We start from the raw sequence: 21,038 nt of genomic DNA, 5'->3' as shown, positions 1-21,038 counted from the left end.
ATCAATATTAAAAAAAATATTTTTTTTTGTAATTGCTACTATTTTTTATTTATCTAAAAATATAATTTTATTTCACTAAATTCTTATTATTTGGTTTCCTTTTTTAAAAGATATCAAATCTCAAATAACTAAAATTCTATTGGTGGGTGAATGTAGAGGTTCACCCTCGGGGGTGAATCTAAGTTTTGTAAACCACATTGTAAAGTACCGTAAAGTTAGAGATGTTAACATGGGTTATTATCTATGGGTATACCCAAACCCACTAATAATGGGTTGGGTTTTTATCCATCTAAAATTAATTGGATCAACTATGTGTATAAATTTTAAACTCCATATTTATGTTTGGTAAATAAGAAGGGCAGTTGGGTATCAATGGGTTTTAAATTATATTAATTATATTTTTAATTATTTTAGTTAAGTTTTAAAATATGAAACCCACCTTTTAGCATGTATATTACAATTAAGTAATTCTTCAACCTTTTTTAGAAAAAGACAAAACAAAATTAGACTGATAGTGATTCTCACACTTTTTCCAATTCATTCACAAAATTTCATGAATGGGAAAAATTAGTTGATGCTATGTTTTGGTGTTGGAACCACATTTTATGTCATGTTGTTCCCGACTTTTCAATTCACCTCTAAAGTAGTTAAAGGTGCCCAAACTCTGACATGCTCTTCTCACCAAATTTATTTATATAGTTATTATTTTTCTTTTTTAAAAAGGCTTTCTCACCAAATTTATTATATTCATCTTTGGTAGAAATAAAATAAAAGGAAAAGTCTTGTTCAATTTGTAACTTTCTTGGTTCTTTTTTTGAAAGAAGAGCGTATGAAACCGACACCTCCAAGACAAAAAATAAACAAATATATTAATATGGAGAGAAAGAATAGTGCATTTATATTTTGAACAACAAACAACAGTGCATAAAGGGCAAAGATTGGTATAAAGAAGAGTGCGAAGAGAGCCAAGTATTTCGAGATTTCTCTTTCTTCAAAAACTTGAGTGAGAGAAAAGAAATTCAGATTCTCTCACGCGCTTTCGGATCCTTCCTCCTGACCCCTCTAAAGAATCCACTCGGGTCGATATATTTTTGTTTTCCTATCCACTTCTCCAGTTTCTCTTTCATAAGCATCTTTGTTGTTTCATGACCAAAACATTACAAGATCCATGTAAGAAACCTATCTTGTTAATGTTAGTGTTTACTTGTAGTTTTTATGCATCTACTTCGAATTTACTTTCTGCATAAATTTCTTGTCCATACAAAGATTGCACGTTAATTCTTGTTTATACAAAGTTTGCATGTTTTTTTTTTGTTTAATAATTCAGAATTTTGTTTTTATCGTCGAATATTGTTATATATATTTTAAGGCTTATTTGTAGGCTGCCAATAATCACAAACCATTTTATTTTGTAGTTACAAACATTTCTCCGCTGAAATCAAGCTGCAATTCCTCATAGAAAATCACCTTAAAGAATATTTGGGGTATATTCTTGGAAATTTTCATTCTCTGGATCCTTCTAGATTTCACGTATATCCATATTTGTTTTTCATTTGAACTTATCTGATCTGATACCGACATAAAGTTGTATTTATACATATGTATGAATCTTGGTATGGTTATAATAAGAAGTTATATTAGTCTCTGATATGTTTTGGTTTATGAAACAGATCGAACAAACCGTAACCGTAAATGCTGAAAACAAGAGCAAGATTTCATCAGAAAGATGAAACAATGTCTCAGTCTGTAGATCCGCAAACCGATCTGGTCGGACTCAACAACACCAAAGCGATCACTAACCCACTGGCTCTGAGTCTCTTGATCGGTCTGAGAAACAACAAGTGCATCTCAGATTCTGATATTCTCAGGAGCCCTAAATCTCCTCTAGAATTTAGGGTGTTGTCTACAATGGCTGAGCCCTTCTTCCTCAGATCTCCTAGATCATCACTCACTGCTCATCTTAACTGTTCTTGTGTCCCTGCTAAAGTTGGGCTAAGCATTGTGGATTATCTTGGTGATGATGGGGTTTTATCACCAGATGTCGTGTTTGGACCAGCCTTGAGGCTCAAATTTTCTGAGTTTAAAGACAAACATCCCAAGTTTTTTGCAGAAACCATGTCCTTGAATGTCGAAAAGAAAAGATCTGGTGTTATTTTTGAAATCGGCGAGATCGAGCCAATCGGGTTAAGAAATCGCTCCTTTTGGGAGATTGATTGTCCGAGAAAGGCCCGAGTTCTGTCTCAATCCAAGGCCATCGCAGAAGGGTACTTTCCAGGGATTGGTTCAGACAATGCATCCTCCTCTTGTCTATCTGAGGATGAGATGGAGATGTCAGAGGACTACACTTGTATCATTGCGCATGGTCCTAACCCGAAAACCACTCATATTTATGGTGACCGAGTTTTAGAGTGTCACAAGAATGAGGTTATAAACAAAGAGAAGCAATTTGAAACGGAGTTAGATTCTATGTTTCTCAGGGAAAACTTCCTTAGCGTGTGTAACTTCTGCAACAAGAAACTTGAAGTTGGTAAAGACATATATATGTACAGGTGCGTGTTCCGTTTCCAATAATATACACACACGATTCTGAATATGCACACGCAAACTTAGAATCGTTGAGTAACTTGAGTTGCACAACCTAGATAGTGTATGTTATGCATATATCTGGAATTTCAGATGTGTAATAGTATGGAAAAATCTAAAATTGTGATGTTTGTTTGGTGATGAACTGCAGAGGGGAGAAAGCGTTTTGCAGTGAAGAGTGTCGTTCAGAGGAGATGATGATAGATGAGGAGGACCTGGAAGATTCGTGCTTAACTATGCACGAATCTTTGAAGAAGCTCTTCTGAACAAGAAGCGGCTAATAAGACAATGGCCATGGGACTAGCTTTTATAGACCCGATGGTCTTTTAACTACCTAAAAGACTTATTATATATGTATTGACTAGTTTCATGCCAATGGTAGGTAACATTTGGCACTAATATGGTTCATCCGTCCACAAAGAGCTGCGTTTATGCGCATCTATTAGCAGCTGCAGCAGCCATGAATAGGGCGTCCTAGTTTTTTTTTGTATATATTTTTTTCTGGTTTTGGATATGGAAGTCCAAGAACACACTATTATGATCATAACTGACGCAATAAGCTTCGTAAAGAGAGTGTTGGTTGCAAGAAAAGGATCGTGTAACCACACTCCATTTTTTTTGTGAGTCTTGTTTCTGCGGTCTTTCTATGGATGTCTGGCCTCATAAGTTTGTATTCTCTATTTTTTTTCTTTTTTTTTTGTTTTTTAATAAGTAACATATCTATAGTAATAAACTATAGAAAATTTTACATCGTAGGTCACTTTTCTACTTATAAATATCAGAGAAAGTCACTTTCTTCTACATGAGCACTTTTTATTAAAGACTCGTTAGAAACCAGAGGAGAGAAGATGTTCCACTTGACTCTCAATTACATTTCCTGCCTCTTCTCTCTTTTTTTTTTAACTAATCAATTGTTTGGACGGGCTTCATTTACAGTCGTTGATCTTTAAATAACACGGACGGCTCAGATTAATTTATCCAGATCTGGACAGATTATCCTAATTAAAATTCTTTTTTTTAAGCTTCATCCCTGCGGCTCCATCGTCGTCGCCTGCTTCAATTTTATTTTTTGAATCTCAAAAAAACCAAAAAAACTTTCCCATTGATCTATTAGTTTTAGATATCTCTTCTCTCGTATTTCAGACATATCGGAAAAAATAATGGTGAGAGAGAGCGCTTGACTTACAGAGAGCAAGGAAGAAGATGATTTGTGCTCAGTCCAAGTGTAAGACCCAAACTTGGATCCCTTGATCCAACCAGCCCGCGGCCTTACTTAAACATCTAAGTGTAATTAAGCCGGTTAAGGTCCATTCCTTACTTAGTCATTTTTCAATCATGTGAGGTTCATACAATAATAAAATCAATGCGGAAGCTTAAGGCAAACATCATATTATATATATATGTCAAATGTGATTCATACATAGTATTCAAATCATAAGTTGCACAATAGGCTAATTATAAATCCAATGTAACAACAAGTCACTACATCACACATCCCACACGGCCAAGGTCTTCATGGCTCCTTAGCCTTACCACGATCCCTGTCAGGACCTGAAATCAAAACCCACAACACATATACATAAGAATCATGCCCGATATCCTAGCAAATACAATCCTAAACATGGTTCGGACACTTAGCCTAAATCTGGCCAAAAGTGACCCATCCTGATACTTGTCCAAAAACTAATTAAAATTCATGATAAATCATGATAATTCATGATTAAGAGAATGGTCCAGTTGGAATCCCAAGAACCGGTCTCGATCATATTGATCTTGACCATGAACCGCCAAACCGGCCACATGGTACCATCTCGAAATCAATGATGTAAATTCAAACTATCACTTTGATAATTCATTATAAATCCCAACTAAGAGATAACAATCGCCAAACCCCAATAACTCCCTCAGGAACTATGAGATCGGACCATACATGCCCAACCAAGGCCATGGAGAGATTACACTGATCTAACCAAGTCTTGGTGGCGTGTCCATGAGTTTTAACCCATAGATTACTTCAGAATATGATGGAGAAGAGATATATTGACAGAGAAAGAACAATAGATGCAACCATCCACACATGGATCAAACGGCCAAACCATCCGGATGGATGATCCTTGGCGGTTTGTACTTGGTTTGCATCCAGTACCTTAGGTGTGTGTTCGGAAGCCCCCACACTCTTCTCTGCAGCCTTCTCCTTTCCTCTGGTATCCATTTCCGATCAGGTCTTCCTTTCCCACGGCTTAGAACTCACCGGAATCACCTTGCCTTCACACGGGCTGCCTTTGCGGTCACACTTCTCTTTTCTCTCTTTGATTCTGTAGAGATTTGGGCAGAGTTTCCCCTTATGTTTCTCGTGATTTCTGTCGACAGAGGAGGGGTTTATTTATAGGGAAGAGGCTTGCCAACCGTCCGGACGCAATGATTGGCTCTTTGGCCAACGGTTACACCTTTTCGCCCAAACCGTCCAACCGCTTGCAAACCGTCCCTCTCTTCGTTTGGGCTGATCGATCCCAAGCCCAAATGTTTGCCCAAATGCTTAGCTCACTTGCCAGAGCTTCCTAGACCCAACGGACGCCCATGACCATCATCCGGTCCATGATCATCACTCATGGTCCGCAAAGACCGGCCAAGACTCCATCACTCCGTTCAGTTGAGCTGAGTACTAGTTGCCTGAGCTGAGTGAGCTACTCCTCCAGCTCCAGTGAGCTGGCCAAGACTGTGTGAGCTCCTTACCAGCTCCACCTAGCTGATTGAGCTGCCTCCGGACCATGTCCAGCTTCCGGATCACTCATCCAGCTATCATTTCCTTCTTTCTTTCTTATTCTGGTCAAGTCTCAGCTTCCTGATGCACTTAACCCTTAGTTTGGACCATGATACGCTTGCCTTTAGGTCATATGACCTGGCCAGTTCATCTCCCCGCATCATGATCCATCCGGATTGCCTTAGTTAGAACTAGGGACATGACAAGTCTCCCCCACTTGGAAGGAACTCGTCCCCGAGTTCATACTTGATGATTCTCCAACCACATACTGACTATACCACTCAGGATACTCAGCTTTCATTCTTGCTTCTGTTTCCCAAGTGATAATGTCCTTGCCATTGAATTCCCATACAATCTTTAGCATAGGAACTGTCTTCTTTCTCATTGCTTTTTCCATCCGATCAATGATTCGAACCGGCCTTGTCTCTAAGGTGAGGTTCTTACCAAGATCTTTAGGAATTTCTGGCAAGACAATGTCCTGATCCGTTAGACACTTTCTTAGTTGAGACACATGGAATACATTATGGTAAGCATCCATTTCAGATGGCAAATCCAATTTGTAAGCCACTGCCCCAACCCTTTCAAGTATCCTGAATGGACCTAAGAACCTTGGGTCTAGTTTCTTTCTTCCAGAAACTCTAGCCCTACCCTTGAAGGTAATCATCTTGAGATAGATTATATCACCAACCTCAAACTCAAGATGTTTCCTTCTCTTATCAGCATAGCTCTTCTGGCGGTCTTGGGCTTCTTTCATTTTCTCCTTGACCATTTTGATCTTCTCTGTGGTTTCTTCCACAATCTCAGGACCTATTATGCTGCGCTCCCCCACTTGGGTCCAGCATAAAGGTGTCCTACAAGGCCGCCCATACAATGCTTCATAAGGAGACATACCTATGATGGTGTGAAAGCTGTTGTTGTATGCAAACTCCACCAGTGGTAAGTGCTTCTCCCATGAGTCACCTCAATCAAGAACACATGCCCTTAGCATATCTTCCAGAGTTTGGATGGTCCTTTCTGATTGACCATCCGTTTGAGGATGATAGGATGTGCTCATGTTCACTCTTGTTCCCAGAGCCTTTTGGAAAGCTCTCCAGAAATAAGAAGTGAACCTAGGGTCTCTATCTGAGACTATACTGGCCGGCACTCCATGCAGCCTCACAATCTGATCTATGTTGATCTTTACAATCTCATCCACTCCATCACCTTTCTTGATGGGTATGAAGTGTGCAGATTTGGTCAGGCGATCTACAATCACCCATATTGCATCCTTCTTGTTTCTGGTTGTAGGAAAACCTGTCACAAAGTCCATTGTAATATGATCCCACTTCCACTCTGGTATGGGAAGGTTTTGTAGTAAACCACTTGGAACCTGATGTTCAGCTTTGACCAATTGACAGGTAGGGCACTTGGCCACCCACTCAGCAATGTCAGCCTTCATTCTGATCCAATGGTAGTACCTTTTGATGTCTTTGTACATCTTGTTTAGTCCCGGGTGCACTGAGAACTTGGATTTATGAGCTTGACTCATAATCTCTTCTTTTAGTCCTCGGTCACCAAGAACACTAACCCGCCCATGTACCAAAATGGTACCATTACTTGTGACTTGATATTCAGTCTTGTCATTCTTTGCAACCTTTTGCAAATTCTCATCCAAGCCTTGTGCTTGTTGAATTCTGGTAAGTAGATCAGCCTGGTTCACAGCCTCCAAACCCAATGGCTCATCCTCAGTAGCCAAAGTGTTCAGATTCAGTAACCGGACCATCCCTTCCAGGATCTCTGCTTCCTTCTCAGCTGATACCTCAGCCCTACGCCTGCTCAAGGCATCTGCCACCAGATTGGCCTTGCCTGGGTGATAGGCAATGTCCAAATCATAGTCGGCCACAAACTCCATCGACCGCCTTTGTCTCAGGTTCAACTCAGGTTGAGTGAAAATGTACTTCAGGCTTTTGTGGTCAGTGAGGATTTGAACTTTGGCACCATACAAGTATGATCTCCATATCTTCAAGGCAAACACCACTGCGGCCATCTCCAGGTCGTGTGTTGGGTAGTTGCCTTCATGCTTCCTGAGTTGTCTTGAGGCATATGCTATGACTTTCCCATTCTGTGTGAGCACACAGCCTAATCCAGTGATGGATGCATCTGTGTACACCACATATGGTTGATCTGCCTCAGGCAACACCAAGACTAGTGCACTGGTCAGCATGTTCTTCAAGGCCTTAAAGCACTTTTCACAAGCTTCTGACCAGATGAACTTGACATCCTTTCCAGTAAGTTGTGTCATAGGTTGTGCCACACTTGCAAACCCTTTGACATACTTCCTGTAGTACCCGGCCAAGCCCAAGAAACTTCTCACTTCAGTGGCATTCTTTGGTCTTGGCCATTCTTGTATGCATTTGATCTTCTCCGGATCAACTGACACTCCTTCCTCAGACACTATATGTCCTAGGAAGCCAATGCTCTTCTGCCAGAAGCTACACTTGCTTAGCTTGGCAAACAATTGCTGCTCTCTCAGCTTCTCCAACACCAATCTGAGATGCCTTTCATGGTCTTCTCGAGTCTTAGAATATACTAGTATATCATCAATGAAGATGATTACAAATTCATCTAAGTACTCTCTGAAGATTCCATTCATCATCTTCATAAAGGCTGCTGGTGCATTGGTCAATCCGAATGGCATGACCACAAACTCATAGTGACCATACCTTGTCCGGAAAGCTGTCTTCTTTACATCTTCTGATGCAATGGGGATTTGATGATAACCTGATGCTAAATCAATCTTTGAGAACCACTTGGCTCCTTTCAGTTGATCTAGCAACTCATCAATCCTGGGCAAAGGGTACTTGTTCTTTATAGTAACCCTGTTCAGCCCTCTATAATCAATGCATAACCTGAAGCTACCATCCTTCTTTTTAACAAAGAGGACTGGTGCGCCCCATGGTGATACACTTAGGCGTATGAACCCTTTATCCAACAACTCTTCAAGTTGTTTCTTTAGCTCAGCCATCTCAGCTGGAGCCATGCGGTATGGGCTCTTTGACACTGGGGCCGTCCCTGGTTCCAGTTCTATTATGAATGGGTCTGACCTATGAGGGGGAATGCCCTGTAGTGACCTAAACACATCATCAAACTCACTGAACAGCGGTATCCCGTCCAGGCCACCATCCCCTACGACCTCCTTAGTGGTGATTGTGGCTATATAAGCCTCACAACATTGTTCCAGCATCCTTGCCGCTCGGACTGCTGATAACACTAAGCATCCAGAGGCCGGATTAATACCTTGGTACTTGATCGGGGGTCCACACCCACTCTCAAACTGCACCCTTCCTCGATGACAGTCTAAGGTGGCCCGATTCTTGCCAAGCCAGTCCATACCTAGGATCACCTCGTGATTCTTAAGGCGGACCACAATCAGATCCACCGGCATTGCCTTATTATGGATCATTACTGGAATGTCTTTGACTAGACTTAGTGGGTGCATCATTTGCCCACCGGCTGCACTCACCAAGCCAAGATCATCCCTAGTTCCCATTTGGAACATACCTTTACCAATCATATCTGGACTCACAAAACTATGTGTAGCTCCAGTATCAAATAATACATGTGTTTCCACACCACCAATACACAAGGTCCCTACATAAGACCTCATCTAAGTATCTAGTCCATCCTAGATTTCTTACCATGCCATTCTAATAAATTTAAAAATTTAAAAAGAATATGTTTAGAGTTTTACCAGTGATCGCCTTGAAGGATCCGGACTCATCCACATCCCTTGAAAGCTCATAGACTCGAGGTGCTGAAGTTTGGCCTTGCTTGTGGTCTGGCCGGTTGTTCTCAACACGACCCTTGCCTTGTCCAGTTTGCAACTGGGGACAGTCCACACGGAAATGTCCTTTCTTGCCACATTGATGACAAGTCCTGGCCTCACTGGTCGAGCCTTGTCCACGGTTCCTATCCGGACCTGGACAATCCCGAGCTGAGTGATCCATCTTGCCACAACGAGTACAAGCGCCCATTGCCTTCCAGCACTCTCCTCCATGATGTTTGCCACACTTGGGACACTCAGGCCTACCACTTGAGGTTTTACCCCCTTCGGCCGCATCCCTCTTTCTCTTCTTGTCACCACTCTGACCAGAAGATACCACCACACTCTTAAGCTTGTGCTTGTTCTCCTAAGCCAGATTGGTCTCCAGCATTGCCATCCTTTCCACCAACTCAGAGACTGTGTTGAAGGTACGGACTGAGCAATAAGTCTTAAGTTCAGGCCTTAAGGCCCTTATGAACCTGCGGACCTGAACCTTCTCATCCTCCAGTTCCTTACCCACATACCTCCTGAGCCGGTTGAACTCTTCCTCATACTCCCTTACTGACCGCTTGCCCTGAACCAAGTCCAGGAACTTTGCCTCCAAACGGTCCCATGCCTCAGCTGGAAAGTACTTGTGGTTGAACTCAACCTCGAAGTCAGAGAACTTCACAATGGAACCATTGGTGCGCTTGTCTAGGGACAGCCACCAGTTGTGTGCATCTCCTTCCAGGAAGTGCACTGCTATATCTCTTTGGTACTCCTCAGGGCACCTTGTGGATTTGAAGTTTCTGACCAGACGGTCCCTCCACTCATCTGCCTCCATGGGATCAGCACTTCCAGCAAAGTGTTTGGTTCCCAAACGAGAGATGTGCTCAAGCACCTTCAGGTAATCAACCTTCTTAGTTGTCCCAACTGGTGGATCCAACTCAATCACCTCAGCTAGAGGCGCCACATAACCACCAGCTCCACCAGCTCCAGGAGCTATCACATGAGCTTGAGTAGTCTGACCCGTAGATGAATTCACAACTGGTGTGAACACTTGGGTCATTGCCAGCATCTCACTTCCCATCAACTTGATTGCATCAAGTATCTGCTTCATGGTTGGTTCAGCCATTGGTTCATCCGGTTCAATCCTCCCATCTCTCTGGATGTTTGGATCAACCCGGTTACCAGTCTATGAAGACTCAGCTTCACCTTCCAGATCATTCCTTTGCTGTCCACTAGCTGCTCCTAGCTGGCTTCCAGCTGCATTCAATGGTTGCCCGGTCTCGTCCATCTGCCTGTTCTCTCCACCCAGCTGAACCTCAGTCTGATTAACTTGAGTTTCAGTCAGAATGGCCTCACTGGTATGTCCAGTAGGTGGAACTGACAGCAACACTTGCGGATTGGGCACTGAGGCATCTCCTGTTCCGGACGCCCCTGTCCCATCCTTGTTCTTCCGAGACTTCTTCCTTGTTCCCTTAGGACAACAAAGACAAAACACAAGGCAAAGGTTAGATTAACATCCTTTATTTGCAAACCTCAAGCAATCTAATGTTAACCAATACCAAAACCTGCCATGAGACCCAGCCGGATGTGTGATGACCTGCCCTAACCCAACAGCCTATAATCAAGCATGCTCTTATACCAACTTGTAAGACCCAAACCTGGATCCCTTGATCCAACCAGCCCGCGGCCTTACTTAAACATCTAAGTGTAATTAAGCCGGTTAAGGTCCATTCCTTACTTAGTCATTTTTCAATCATGTGAGGTTCATACAATAATAAAATCAATGTGGAAGCTTAAGGCAAACATCATATTATATATATATGTCAAATGTGATTCATACATAGTATTCAAATCATAAGTTGCTTAATAGGCTAATCATAAATCCAATGTAACAACAAGTCACTACATCACACATCCCACACGGCCAAGGTATTCATGGCTCCTTAGCCTTACCACGATCCCTGTCAGGACCTGAAATCAAAACCCACAACACATATGCATAAGAATCATGACCGATATCCTAGCAAATACAATCCTAAACATGGTTCGGACACTTGGCCTAAATCTGGCCAAAAGTGACCCATCCTGATACTTGTCCAAAAACTAATTAAAATTCATGATAAATCATGATAATTCATGATTAAGAGAATGGTCCAGTTGGAATCCCAAGAACCGGTCTCGATCATATTGATCTTGACCATGAACCGCCAAACCGGCCACATGGTACCATCTCGAAATCAATGATGTAAATTCAAACTATCACTTTGATAATTCATTATAAATCCCAACTAAGAGATAACAATCGCCAAACCCCAATAACTCCCTCAGGAACTATGAGATCGGACCATACATGCTCAACCAAGGCCATGGAGAGATTACACTGATCTAACCAAGTCTTGGTGGCGTGTCCATGAGTTTTAACCCATAGATTACTTCAGAATATGATGGAGAAGAGATATATTGACAGAGAAAGAACAATAGATGCAACCATCCACACATGGATCAAACGGCCAAACCATCCGGATGGATGATCCTTGGCGGTTTGTACTTGGTTTGCATCCAGTACCTTAGGTGTGTGTTCGGAAGCCCCCACACTCTTCTCTGCAGCCTTCTCCTTTCCTCTGGTATCCATTTCCGATCAGGTCTTCCTTGCCCACGGCTTAGAACTCACCGGAATCACCTTGCCTTCACACGGGCTGCCTTTGCGGTCACACTTCTCTTTTCTCTCTTTGATTCTGTAGAGATTTGGGCAGAGTTTCCCCTTATGTTTCTCGTGATTTCTGTCGACAGAGGAGGGGTTTATTTATAGGGAAGAGGCTTGCCAACCATCCGGACGCAATGATTGGCTCTTTGGCCAACGGTTACACCTTTTCGCCCAAACCGTCCAACCGCTTGCAAACCGTCCCTCTCTTCGTTTGGGCTGATCGATCCCAAGCCCAAATGTTTGCCCAAATGCTTAGCTCACTTGCCAGAGCTTCCTAGACCCAACGGACGCCCATGACCATCATCCGGTCCATGATCATCACTCATGGTCCGCAAAGACCGGCCAAGACTCCATCACTCTGTTCAGCTGAGTTGAGCTGAGTACTAGTTGCCTGAGCTGAGTGAGCTACTCCTCCAGCTCCAGTGAGCTGGCCAAGACTGTGTGAGCTCCTTACCAGCTCCACCTAGCTGATTGAGCTGCCTCCGGACCATGTCCAGCTTCCGGATCATTCATCCAGCTATCATTTCCTTCTTTCTTTCTTATTCTGGTCAAGTCTCAGCTTCCTGATGCACTTAACCCTTAGTTTGGACCATGATACGCTTGCCTTTAGGTCATATGACCTGGCCAGTTCATCTCCCCGCATCATGATCCATCCGGATTGCCTTAGTTAGAACTAGGGACATGACACCAAGACTGAGAACGAAGAAGCGTTACCGCATACTCTATTTACGCCATGGCTCTCAAGAACACCAGATCTGCTCTAAACGTTGCGCTAATGGCAAATTCTAATCTTTTCTCACTCTTCTTCACTCAACGCTACTGCCGCAATCTGTAACACTCCCACAATTGTCATCGTCATGTCTTCTTCTTCTGCAGCTGCGATAATCCGAGATGCAAGAAACAGAAGAAGAAAGGTTCAAAAGGGGATGATTTCTCTATTGGGGAGGGAGATTAAGAAACTGAGTGCTCAAGCTTGCAGATTTTGGTGTTTGGTGATTGTAAAGTTTCGAACTTGGCCTCTAAGTTAGTTTCTCTTTCATGTGATTGATGATACTACTAATGTTCATCACAAGTTTTGAATTTATCCTACCTGTAAAGTTTCGATCTTGACCTCTAAGATTTGATAGTGCTTTTATCAGTAATGTGGCTATTGATATCCAATGTACATGTGGATATTAAAATCCAATGTACATGTCGATATTGCAACATGTGAATATAAACTATATGTACATGTGAATAATGAGAGTTATGTGTACATGTGAATAATGAGAGTTATGTGTACATGTGGATAATAGACATAACACATTTAGTAGAACAAAACATAATCAGTGTTCCAAACTTGTGAATGAGAATCTGGCCTTTGATAATCAGTCTTGTCACGTATTGTACATGTGAAGAAAGTTACATAAGTATAGTAAACAAGTTTTTTGTGAAACATATTGCACATGTAGATATGTTGTGAAGTATTGTACGTGTGGATAATAAATATTACGTGTACACATGGACGCCATAGAAACCAAAATTAATCTCTGTTTTCGAGAGTCACCAAAAAGAAATAAGAAACATACTAACAGTTTCAATTATCAAGCTGGAACTCAGTAAGAAACATGAGAATGTCATTTTGCTTCTATTACCTCACAAGTTGTTTGAAAGCCACCAAAAAGAAATCAGAAAATCATCATTGTCATCAATAAAATGCTAAAATTTCAGAATCATGTGTTTAAAGGGATCAACAATGAAGCAAGTTACAAAGTATAGGAAACGAGTTACAAGATTTTTTGTGAAACATTGTACATGTAGATGTGTTGTGGCGTAGTGTACATGCGAATAGTTGTACATCTACAAAATAAATTTTAGGTGTACACATGGACGCCATAGAAACCAAAAATATAAACAACCTCGGCGCTAAACTCTTGTCGGTTCCATTTTTCGGGATTTTTACATCTGAAAAAGAAGAAATATTTCATCAGACCGCTCCATACGCTAATCTACGAAGACAAACATCAGACAAAAACAATACCAAAGTAAACCAAAACAACACAAACACTATACCATACGTTTGTGTACGTGTAGACTATAAAAAGCTACAAAAATGTGAGTGAAATCAGAGCTTTTCATTATTAAAATGTGAGCTCTGCATCAATACATACACATGCAACATAAAAAACATCAGAACTTGTTAAAAAATCAGGGCGTACAAAGTTTACACAACCACATGTACAAGAAAAAAATGTCACCCATGTACCAGTTTACAGCCGCGTACACATGTACATATAAAACATTGTACGCATGTACAACCTAGCAGAACACATGTACACGTAAACATGTACCCAAATCACACCTCCTCACTGGCAACCTGGAAAGGTTTCCAAAGCACGACCCCAAAAGCTGTTCCATCTCGCCAATACCTTCAAACACATCCCTCACCAGAAAAAGGTACTCCAATTATGAATTACAGTTGTGGCGTTGGCTCGAGTATCGTTCATCAGGACTCTCCTCAGGGCTTGTCTCTTCTGTATAAGCCAAAAAGTTTAAAGAAAAAATAACCATCAGCAACAACAAAGAGGAACGGAAAACCCAAAAACATTCCGGTAATGGCTAAAAAAGACTCACCCACTACGTGTTCTTTTGCCGGCCGCCGACGAAACGCCGTCAAGTCCTCCGCATCACTAGGGTTCTGTTCCTCTGCATTGTTCCAGAATCAAACAAAAAATTAGACTAGGCGAAATGTAAAAAGACAAACAGATTCATATTCTAACTAACAAAAGGAGACTTTAAACTATATAAACCAAATCTACTTGTAAAACTACAGAACTTCTAGGATTAACAAAAAGAGACGTAAAACTATATGAAACCACACATATTGTGACATGAACATATAAAGGTACAAAAAAGTTCAAGTCTTTCTTCACATCAATCTTCCTCTCATATACGACTGAGAAAAGAAGCTTTTGTAACCGATTTCCAGTGAGGACAAACAAAATCTACCATCAGCAACAAAAAATAGGGTGCGGGGGAACGCAAAAACTTTCCGGTGATGGCTAAGTGAGACTCACCAACTACGTATTCTTTTCTCAGCCGCCGACGAAACCCCATCGAGTCCTCCGCGTCACCTGGGTTCTCTTCCTCTGCACTGTTCCAAAATCAAATCAACAAATTAGACTGTGCGAAATGTAAAGAGAACAAAAACAAAACAAAAAACAAAACCCTAGTCTAAATCCAAAAGCGCGACAAGAGACACCGGCGGATGTCTGACTAACCTTTGCCAGCACGACGAACACTCCTCCTCATCCTGGTATCTCAGCAGAATTCAGGCAGCAAGTTGCGATCGGTGAAGAATCGAAGATGAATCGAGAATGGAACCGTCGTCCTCTGTAGCTGTGTTTCACGGTAAAAGAAGAGAGGAAACTGTGAAAATATCTCTGCGTTTACAATATCTTAATATTAAAAGAAAAAAATGAAACAAATTCTAATTTGAAATTCAAAACTGTAACCAGCCCTAATTGCTCGCACGGACCAAAACGAGTCTAGTTAGGCTTTAGTTGTAAAAAAGTGTCTCAGTATAGAGAAGTGATCTATTGTGGTGCTTAATATCAATAAGTGACTTAAATGTAAATCTCTCTAAACTATATGTAGAATAAGATATTGTACTCTTGTGTTTTATTCACAACTAGGACTAATAATATGCTTATCTAACTAGGTTTGAGACAAATCAATCCTTATCTATTGATACACTTCTGATTTCTGGAGTAGCACATACGTCCAAACTCCTCGAGAGAAATCGTTAACAATTGCTATAAAGTAAATTGCACCACAAGAAGATGGAACACTATATTGACCCTATACCTACTTTAGAAGTAACATTTGTTATTGAGCTACACACTTTTTTTTTGTCAACGAGCTGCAGACTAAAAAGGTTTTTCCAGACATTTTTAATCAATTAAGGAATGTATTCAACCGAGAGTTTTAGGTGATTTGTTTTAAAATGACAAATCCACTGTTATTCAAATATGAATTTTAAAAATTTACTAGATATTGATCCGCGCAACCGTGCGGATATTTGTTTTCAGTTATATATATGTATATATATATATATATATATGTTAGAACAAATTAATATATGCATTAAACAACATATTAAATATCATATTGTATAATATTTTATATTCAGTTTTGATCCGCCGACTTTTAAAACCAAATCTTCTATTAGTAATAATTTTAAAATTTATTCATTTCAGATAATATATTATTATATATACAAAAAATCTAAGATGTGTCAATTTTATACATGTATTATATAGTTTTCGAATGTCAGATCGTTATGTCATCGTATAATACTTTTAGCATAAATATTTTATATTTATGAAATTGTTTATACAATTTATCAATTTAATATAATGTTATCTTATTTAGTTTTAATATAATAGTTTTATTTAATATGAATCTATTATATATTCTAAAATAGATAAAAATATAATTTTTCATTTTTTCATTTATAAATGATAACTCAATATATATTAATGCATAATAATAGTTCATTGCTAATTACAAAATTAGTGGAAATATTTTCATAAAATATTTGAAATTAAGATAGTGTTATAATATTTTTCACATATTTTTAAAAAAATTATTTATATATATAGATATTATTAATACTATAAATTTTGGATCATGACCAACTGATATTAGTTGGGTCCAGTTAATTATTTCCAATAATCTATACTTAAAAAAATACTAATACACGATCTATACTTTAAAAATCAGTAACTGCATCAGATATAACCACAATTTCTAACAGCATAATATTTGGTATTATATGACCCATTTTAACAATACGGAGATGATAAAAATTGGGCCATGGACTTTGATTTACAAACCCATTTTAATTGCATAACAAATTATAATGTGTAATATTTTTTGTTTGGTGTAACATTATGTGTAGTAATAATTTTATTATAGTTATATATGAAATAAATCCATGAAACTTAAATGAAAACATACAATTTTATCTTTTAAGTTACTATTTTATTACCAAACAAAATTGTAACTAAACTTTGTTATTTTAAAAAAAAGGAATAACTATTTATGAATAAAGTATAAAAATTAATGTGTTAAATTGTTTTGCCACAAGTGTATAGTTATTCAATATCAATAATTCAATACAGTTATAAAAAAAAATTATTAATAATTTTAGAAATAATATTTTACACAAATATGATTTAAGAGAAAAACACAAATATGATTACAAAAACACAAATATGAAATTAAATTTCTAAAAAATGTAAAACAAAATATATTCCCGCCCTTTGAAGGGCGGATTAGAATCTAGTATATATTTAAAATAAAAAGATATCATGATTAAATGAGTTTGTATTATTAACTTTAATAAAATACATATTAATTTATATACATGTATTATATAGTTTTCTAATGTTAACACGTGTTACCTAGTTTTCTAATATATTATGATTAGCGTAGTTCAAAGATTCTATATATATTATTAGTCTTAATAAAATACATTTAATAAAAATTTAAAAGGATGGTCTAAATCATAAAATAAAACATGAAAGAATTCATTACTTTTATTTTAATAGATAAGATATACTATAACTAGAAATTTTAAGAAAATAGTATACAAATTTTATTTTTATTTTATAATAAAATCTTAACTAACATTAATTTATAATAATATTAGACTACTAATCACGAAATTAATCAATGCTTCATTTATAAAAAATATTTAAAAAATTTTAATAAGATTTTGTTAGATTTTTTTGTCAACAGATTTTTATAATTAGAAAATAATACAATTTTATAAGTGAAGTTGTTATATATGTCAATTATTTAAGATGTGATATTTTAATGGTACCATAGTATTAATTAGAAATAAATGAAATATGATTTTCTAGGGAAGGTTCATTTAAAAAAAAAATCACACATGAAGAAAAGTTGTGACTTCTGTTTAATATAATAGATTTAAAATCTACTGTTATTGAACTTGACATTTCGTAAAGTACTCTGAAATTCACTGTTATTGAAAATATTTTAAGTTGTAGAATTTTAAAGTTTCTAGGTGATTTTAGGGTGTTTGGGTAGAGTTTCTTAGTTAAAAAATGAAAACTCAAATCTCATTGTTTTAGATGATATTCTAGAGTAATAAAAATCACTTAAATCTCTGCATTAATAGAATAAACTCTCATCACTTAAACCTAAATCACTTAAATCTCTGCATTAATAGAATAAACTCTCATTGTTAGCATTAATAGAATAAACTTAAATATCTCACTTAAATCTTTGTCGTCAACCGCTAACAACCCTATAATAAACTCTCATGTTTATTTCATAGGATTTTTAGTTGAGGGTTGTTTATTTTACGATTTATCTTGAGTCGAGGGTTTAATTTACTAAAGGAATTAGTAAGTTAAAGCTGCAATGAAAAACAAAACAGTAAATAAACTCATAGTTAAACAATTCATAAGGTGAATTAGTATCTTGAAGTTTCTGAACAAGTCAAACCTCATCTTGTAAAGCTGAAGTGGAACGTTGACTACCTAACTATCTTAAGTTGCCTGAGCTTCCCAAATCAATGGAAAATCTACTAATTTTAACATAGACACATACGAAAATAATACCACACTGAATGTGTAGAATGGTGACTCAGTGAGCGTCCTCTAACATATCTATAACTTAACATAGGACAAGCTATCATTTAGTTACCTTTTGTCTTTTCTAAGATTGGTTGGTGTGTCGGATGGAAATGCAGGAGTGACTGGTTTGAGTGATGTAGCACTGAAAATGGCATTACAACACTGTCCTTATAAGATGACCACTGAAAGATGAACAGCGCTGAATGAAATTTTACCATAGCATTGAGAGACTGAGATAATTTGTTAGATAAGAAAGAACTAGCTGATGGAGATTGGTCCACTTGGTTAGTTGTCTGAGCTAGTGTGGATTCCTCACCGAATGAGGATCGGATACCTGAAGTTTGAACTTTGGTCTTAGGTTGTTCCTTTGTACGAATTGACTAATACAAAACCCAAACCAAACATTAATCTCAAAAACAGGTTCGTTTGTGAGAGAGCTTGTAGGGAAACAAGAATAGCTACGAGCTAGATTTACCAAAGGAATGCAAGGTATCATTGACAAAGAAAAGTGAGTTGTATTAATAGTAGAGTCGGTCCTGAAATTTATAAAGTTTGAAATAATTACTATATGATCAATAATTATGATTTGTTTTGAATTATAGATAAAGGATTAGGTTTGACAAAAAAAAAGATAAAGGATTAGGTTTTTTTGCTTTTAATATGGTTCTTTCTCTGCTGACGACTTCGTATGTCCTTCAACCTTTTGATTTTTTTTTCTCGTAAATCTCACTTACTACACCACATTTGCAGTTTTGACTTTTGTTTGTGCAATTTTAAATATTGATGAAAATCTGTTATCTGAAAAAATGAAGTAGAACATAATTAGTTGATGTGATATGGTATTAGTATATTTTTGTTATCGGCAATATATATTACAATTTGAAAATTTACTTTTGGTGTATTTTAAGTCTAAAAATTAATTTTATTATTCACATAACTAATTTAAATAATTATATATTTTTAAGTCTTGATATATTATTTTATTATATGTCATAAATCTCAACCTTTTACAAAAAAAAATTAAATAGTTTAAATTATTTTTGATACTTTTATGTAAATCAAAAATAAAACTAAAGAACACTAACTTGAATATTTTTAGAACATACAGTTTCTCCTCTATTTTTCAATATCTAATATATTGGCATACACTTTTCCCATGTTCTTATACAAAATATTTAGGAATGTTAGGGTCTGACCATGAGCAAGTGGTCGCCTATTTAGAAGACAAAGTGGTCAGACGGAAATGGCAGTTTAGGTTTGATAATCGCTGGATCGGTCAGGAAGATCTTATGGACTCAATCACTACGGGATGGTCAGAGGATCATGCAGGACATATGGGGGACATTATGGCAAACATTAGCAATTTTTGTCATGAAATTGCAAAATGACGGAAAAATAATCCACCGTATGGGAAAAAAAGAATAAATGATCTACAAAAAGCTCTTGAGGAGGTACAATCAGATGATAATAGAACTCAGGAGAAAATCATAGAGGTATCCCGGAAATTACAAGATACCTACAAGGATGAAGAGGATTATTGGCATCAGAAAGGTCGAAACATGTGGTACACATCAGGGGATCTCAATACAAACTTTTATCACGCCTTAACGAAGCAACGAAGAGTTTGGAACAGAATTATAGGGTTACATGATGAAGCTGGAAATTGGATTACAGATGATCAGGGCGTCGAAAAAGTGGCAGTGGACTATTTCGAGGAACTATTTACTACTACTTCCCCATCAGAGTTTTATAGCTTTCTGGCGGAAGTAACACCAGGTATTACGTTACAGATGAATCAACGACTGCTGGGAATTGCGACGGAAGACGAGGTACAAGAAGCTTTATTTATGATGCATCCGGAGAAGGCTCTAGGACCGGATGGAATGACGGCTCTTTTCTTTCAACATTCTTGGCATATATTTAAAGAAGACTTGGTGGAAATGGTGAATAATTTTCTGGTTTCAGGAGAAATGGATTCAAGGTTAAATATTACTAATATTTGTATGATACTAAAAACGAAGATGCTTACAAGGATGACGGAATTGCAGCCAATAAGTCTATGCAAGGTAGGGTACAAGATACTTTCGAAGGTTTTGTGTCAAAGGTTGAAGATATGTCTCCCTTTCCTCATTTCAGAAACACAATCAGTATTTATGGCAGGAAAATTGATATCGAATAATATTCTCATTGCCAAGGAAATGTTTCATGTCTAATGAACCAATAAAGCATGTCAAGGAAAGTATATGGCAATCAACACGGATATGAGTAAAGCATATGATAGGGTGGAATGAGACTTCATCGAGACCTTTCTGCAGAAATTAGGATTTGATCCCCATTGGATTAAATTAATGATGGAGTGTATCTCGTCAGTTCAATATCAGGTTTTACTTAATGGGCAACTGCGGGGTCTCATAATACCACACATGGGCTTACATCAAGGGGACCTTTTATCTCCTTATCTATTCATTATGTGTACTGAGGCGTTTATAGCAAACATCAAAGAGGCGGAGAGAGAGAGAAACAATTGACCAGAATGAAGGTAACCAGAGCATA

At 38.0% G+C, this 21,038-nt stretch overlaps 1 protein-coding gene and 1 long non-coding RNA gene across 3 annotated transcripts; one reads left to right on the top strand and one right to left on the bottom strand.

Annotated features, from left to right (window-relative positions):
* The first annotated feature begins 967 nt into the window (after positions 1–967).
* Positions 968–3,384, top strand: LOC108837415 (FCS-Like Zinc finger 11). 2 transcript variants are annotated; one of them, XM_018610464.2, is made up of 4 exons: positions 968–1,170; positions 1,416–1,484; positions 1,671–2,549; positions 2,735–3,384. In XM_018610464.2, the coding sequence occupies exons 3-4, from the start codon at positions 1,693–1,695 to the stop codon at positions 2,847–2,849; spliced, it is 972 nt and encodes a 323-aa protein (XP_018465966.2). In that variant the 5' UTR covers positions 968–1,170; positions 1,416–1,484; positions 1,671–1,692; the 3' UTR covers positions 2,850–3,384. The 2 variants fall into 2 exon arrangements, with proteins under 2 accessions (XP_018465966.2, XP_018465965.2); XM_018610463.2 differs by lacking the exon at positions 1,416–1,484 and having other exon boundaries at positions 969–1,170.
* A 10,594-nt stretch (positions 3,385–13,978) lies between these two features.
* LOC130500838 (uncharacterized) lies at positions 13,979–18,964 on the bottom strand. The gene is made up of 5 exons (XR_008939367.1): positions 18,556–18,964; positions 15,099–15,216; positions 14,895–14,971; positions 14,452–14,523; positions 13,979–14,351 (listed from the first exon to the last, which is right to left on the bottom strand). It is a non-coding gene; the product is annotated as an uncharacterized LOC130500838 (long non-coding RNA).
* Positions 18,965–21,038: the final 2,074 nt, after the last annotated feature.

Source organism: Raphanus sativus, unplaced genomic scaffold (genome assembly GCF_000801105.2).
Source record: "Raphanus sativus cultivar WK10039 unplaced genomic scaffold, ASM80110v3 Scaffold0043, whole genome shotgun sequence".
Lineage (NCBI taxonomy): Eukaryota > Viridiplantae > Streptophyta > Magnoliopsida > Brassicales > Brassicaceae > Raphanus > Raphanus sativus.
The sequence above is the reverse complement of the archived record's forward strand: the minus strand, read 5'-3'. Positions and strand labels throughout refer to the sequence as shown.

What these genes read in the sequence shown, in the direction of transcription:
- LOC108837415 (XM_018610464.2), top strand. Translation starts at nt 1,693, where the DNA reads ATGCTGAAAACAAGAGCAAGATTTCATCAGAAAGATGAAACAATGTCT. An exon ending in AAAGACATATATATGTACAG is followed by an intron (nt 2,550 to 2,734) that starts GTGCGTGTTCCG and finishes GATGAACTGCAG; the next exon opens with AGGGGAGAAAGCGTTTTGCA.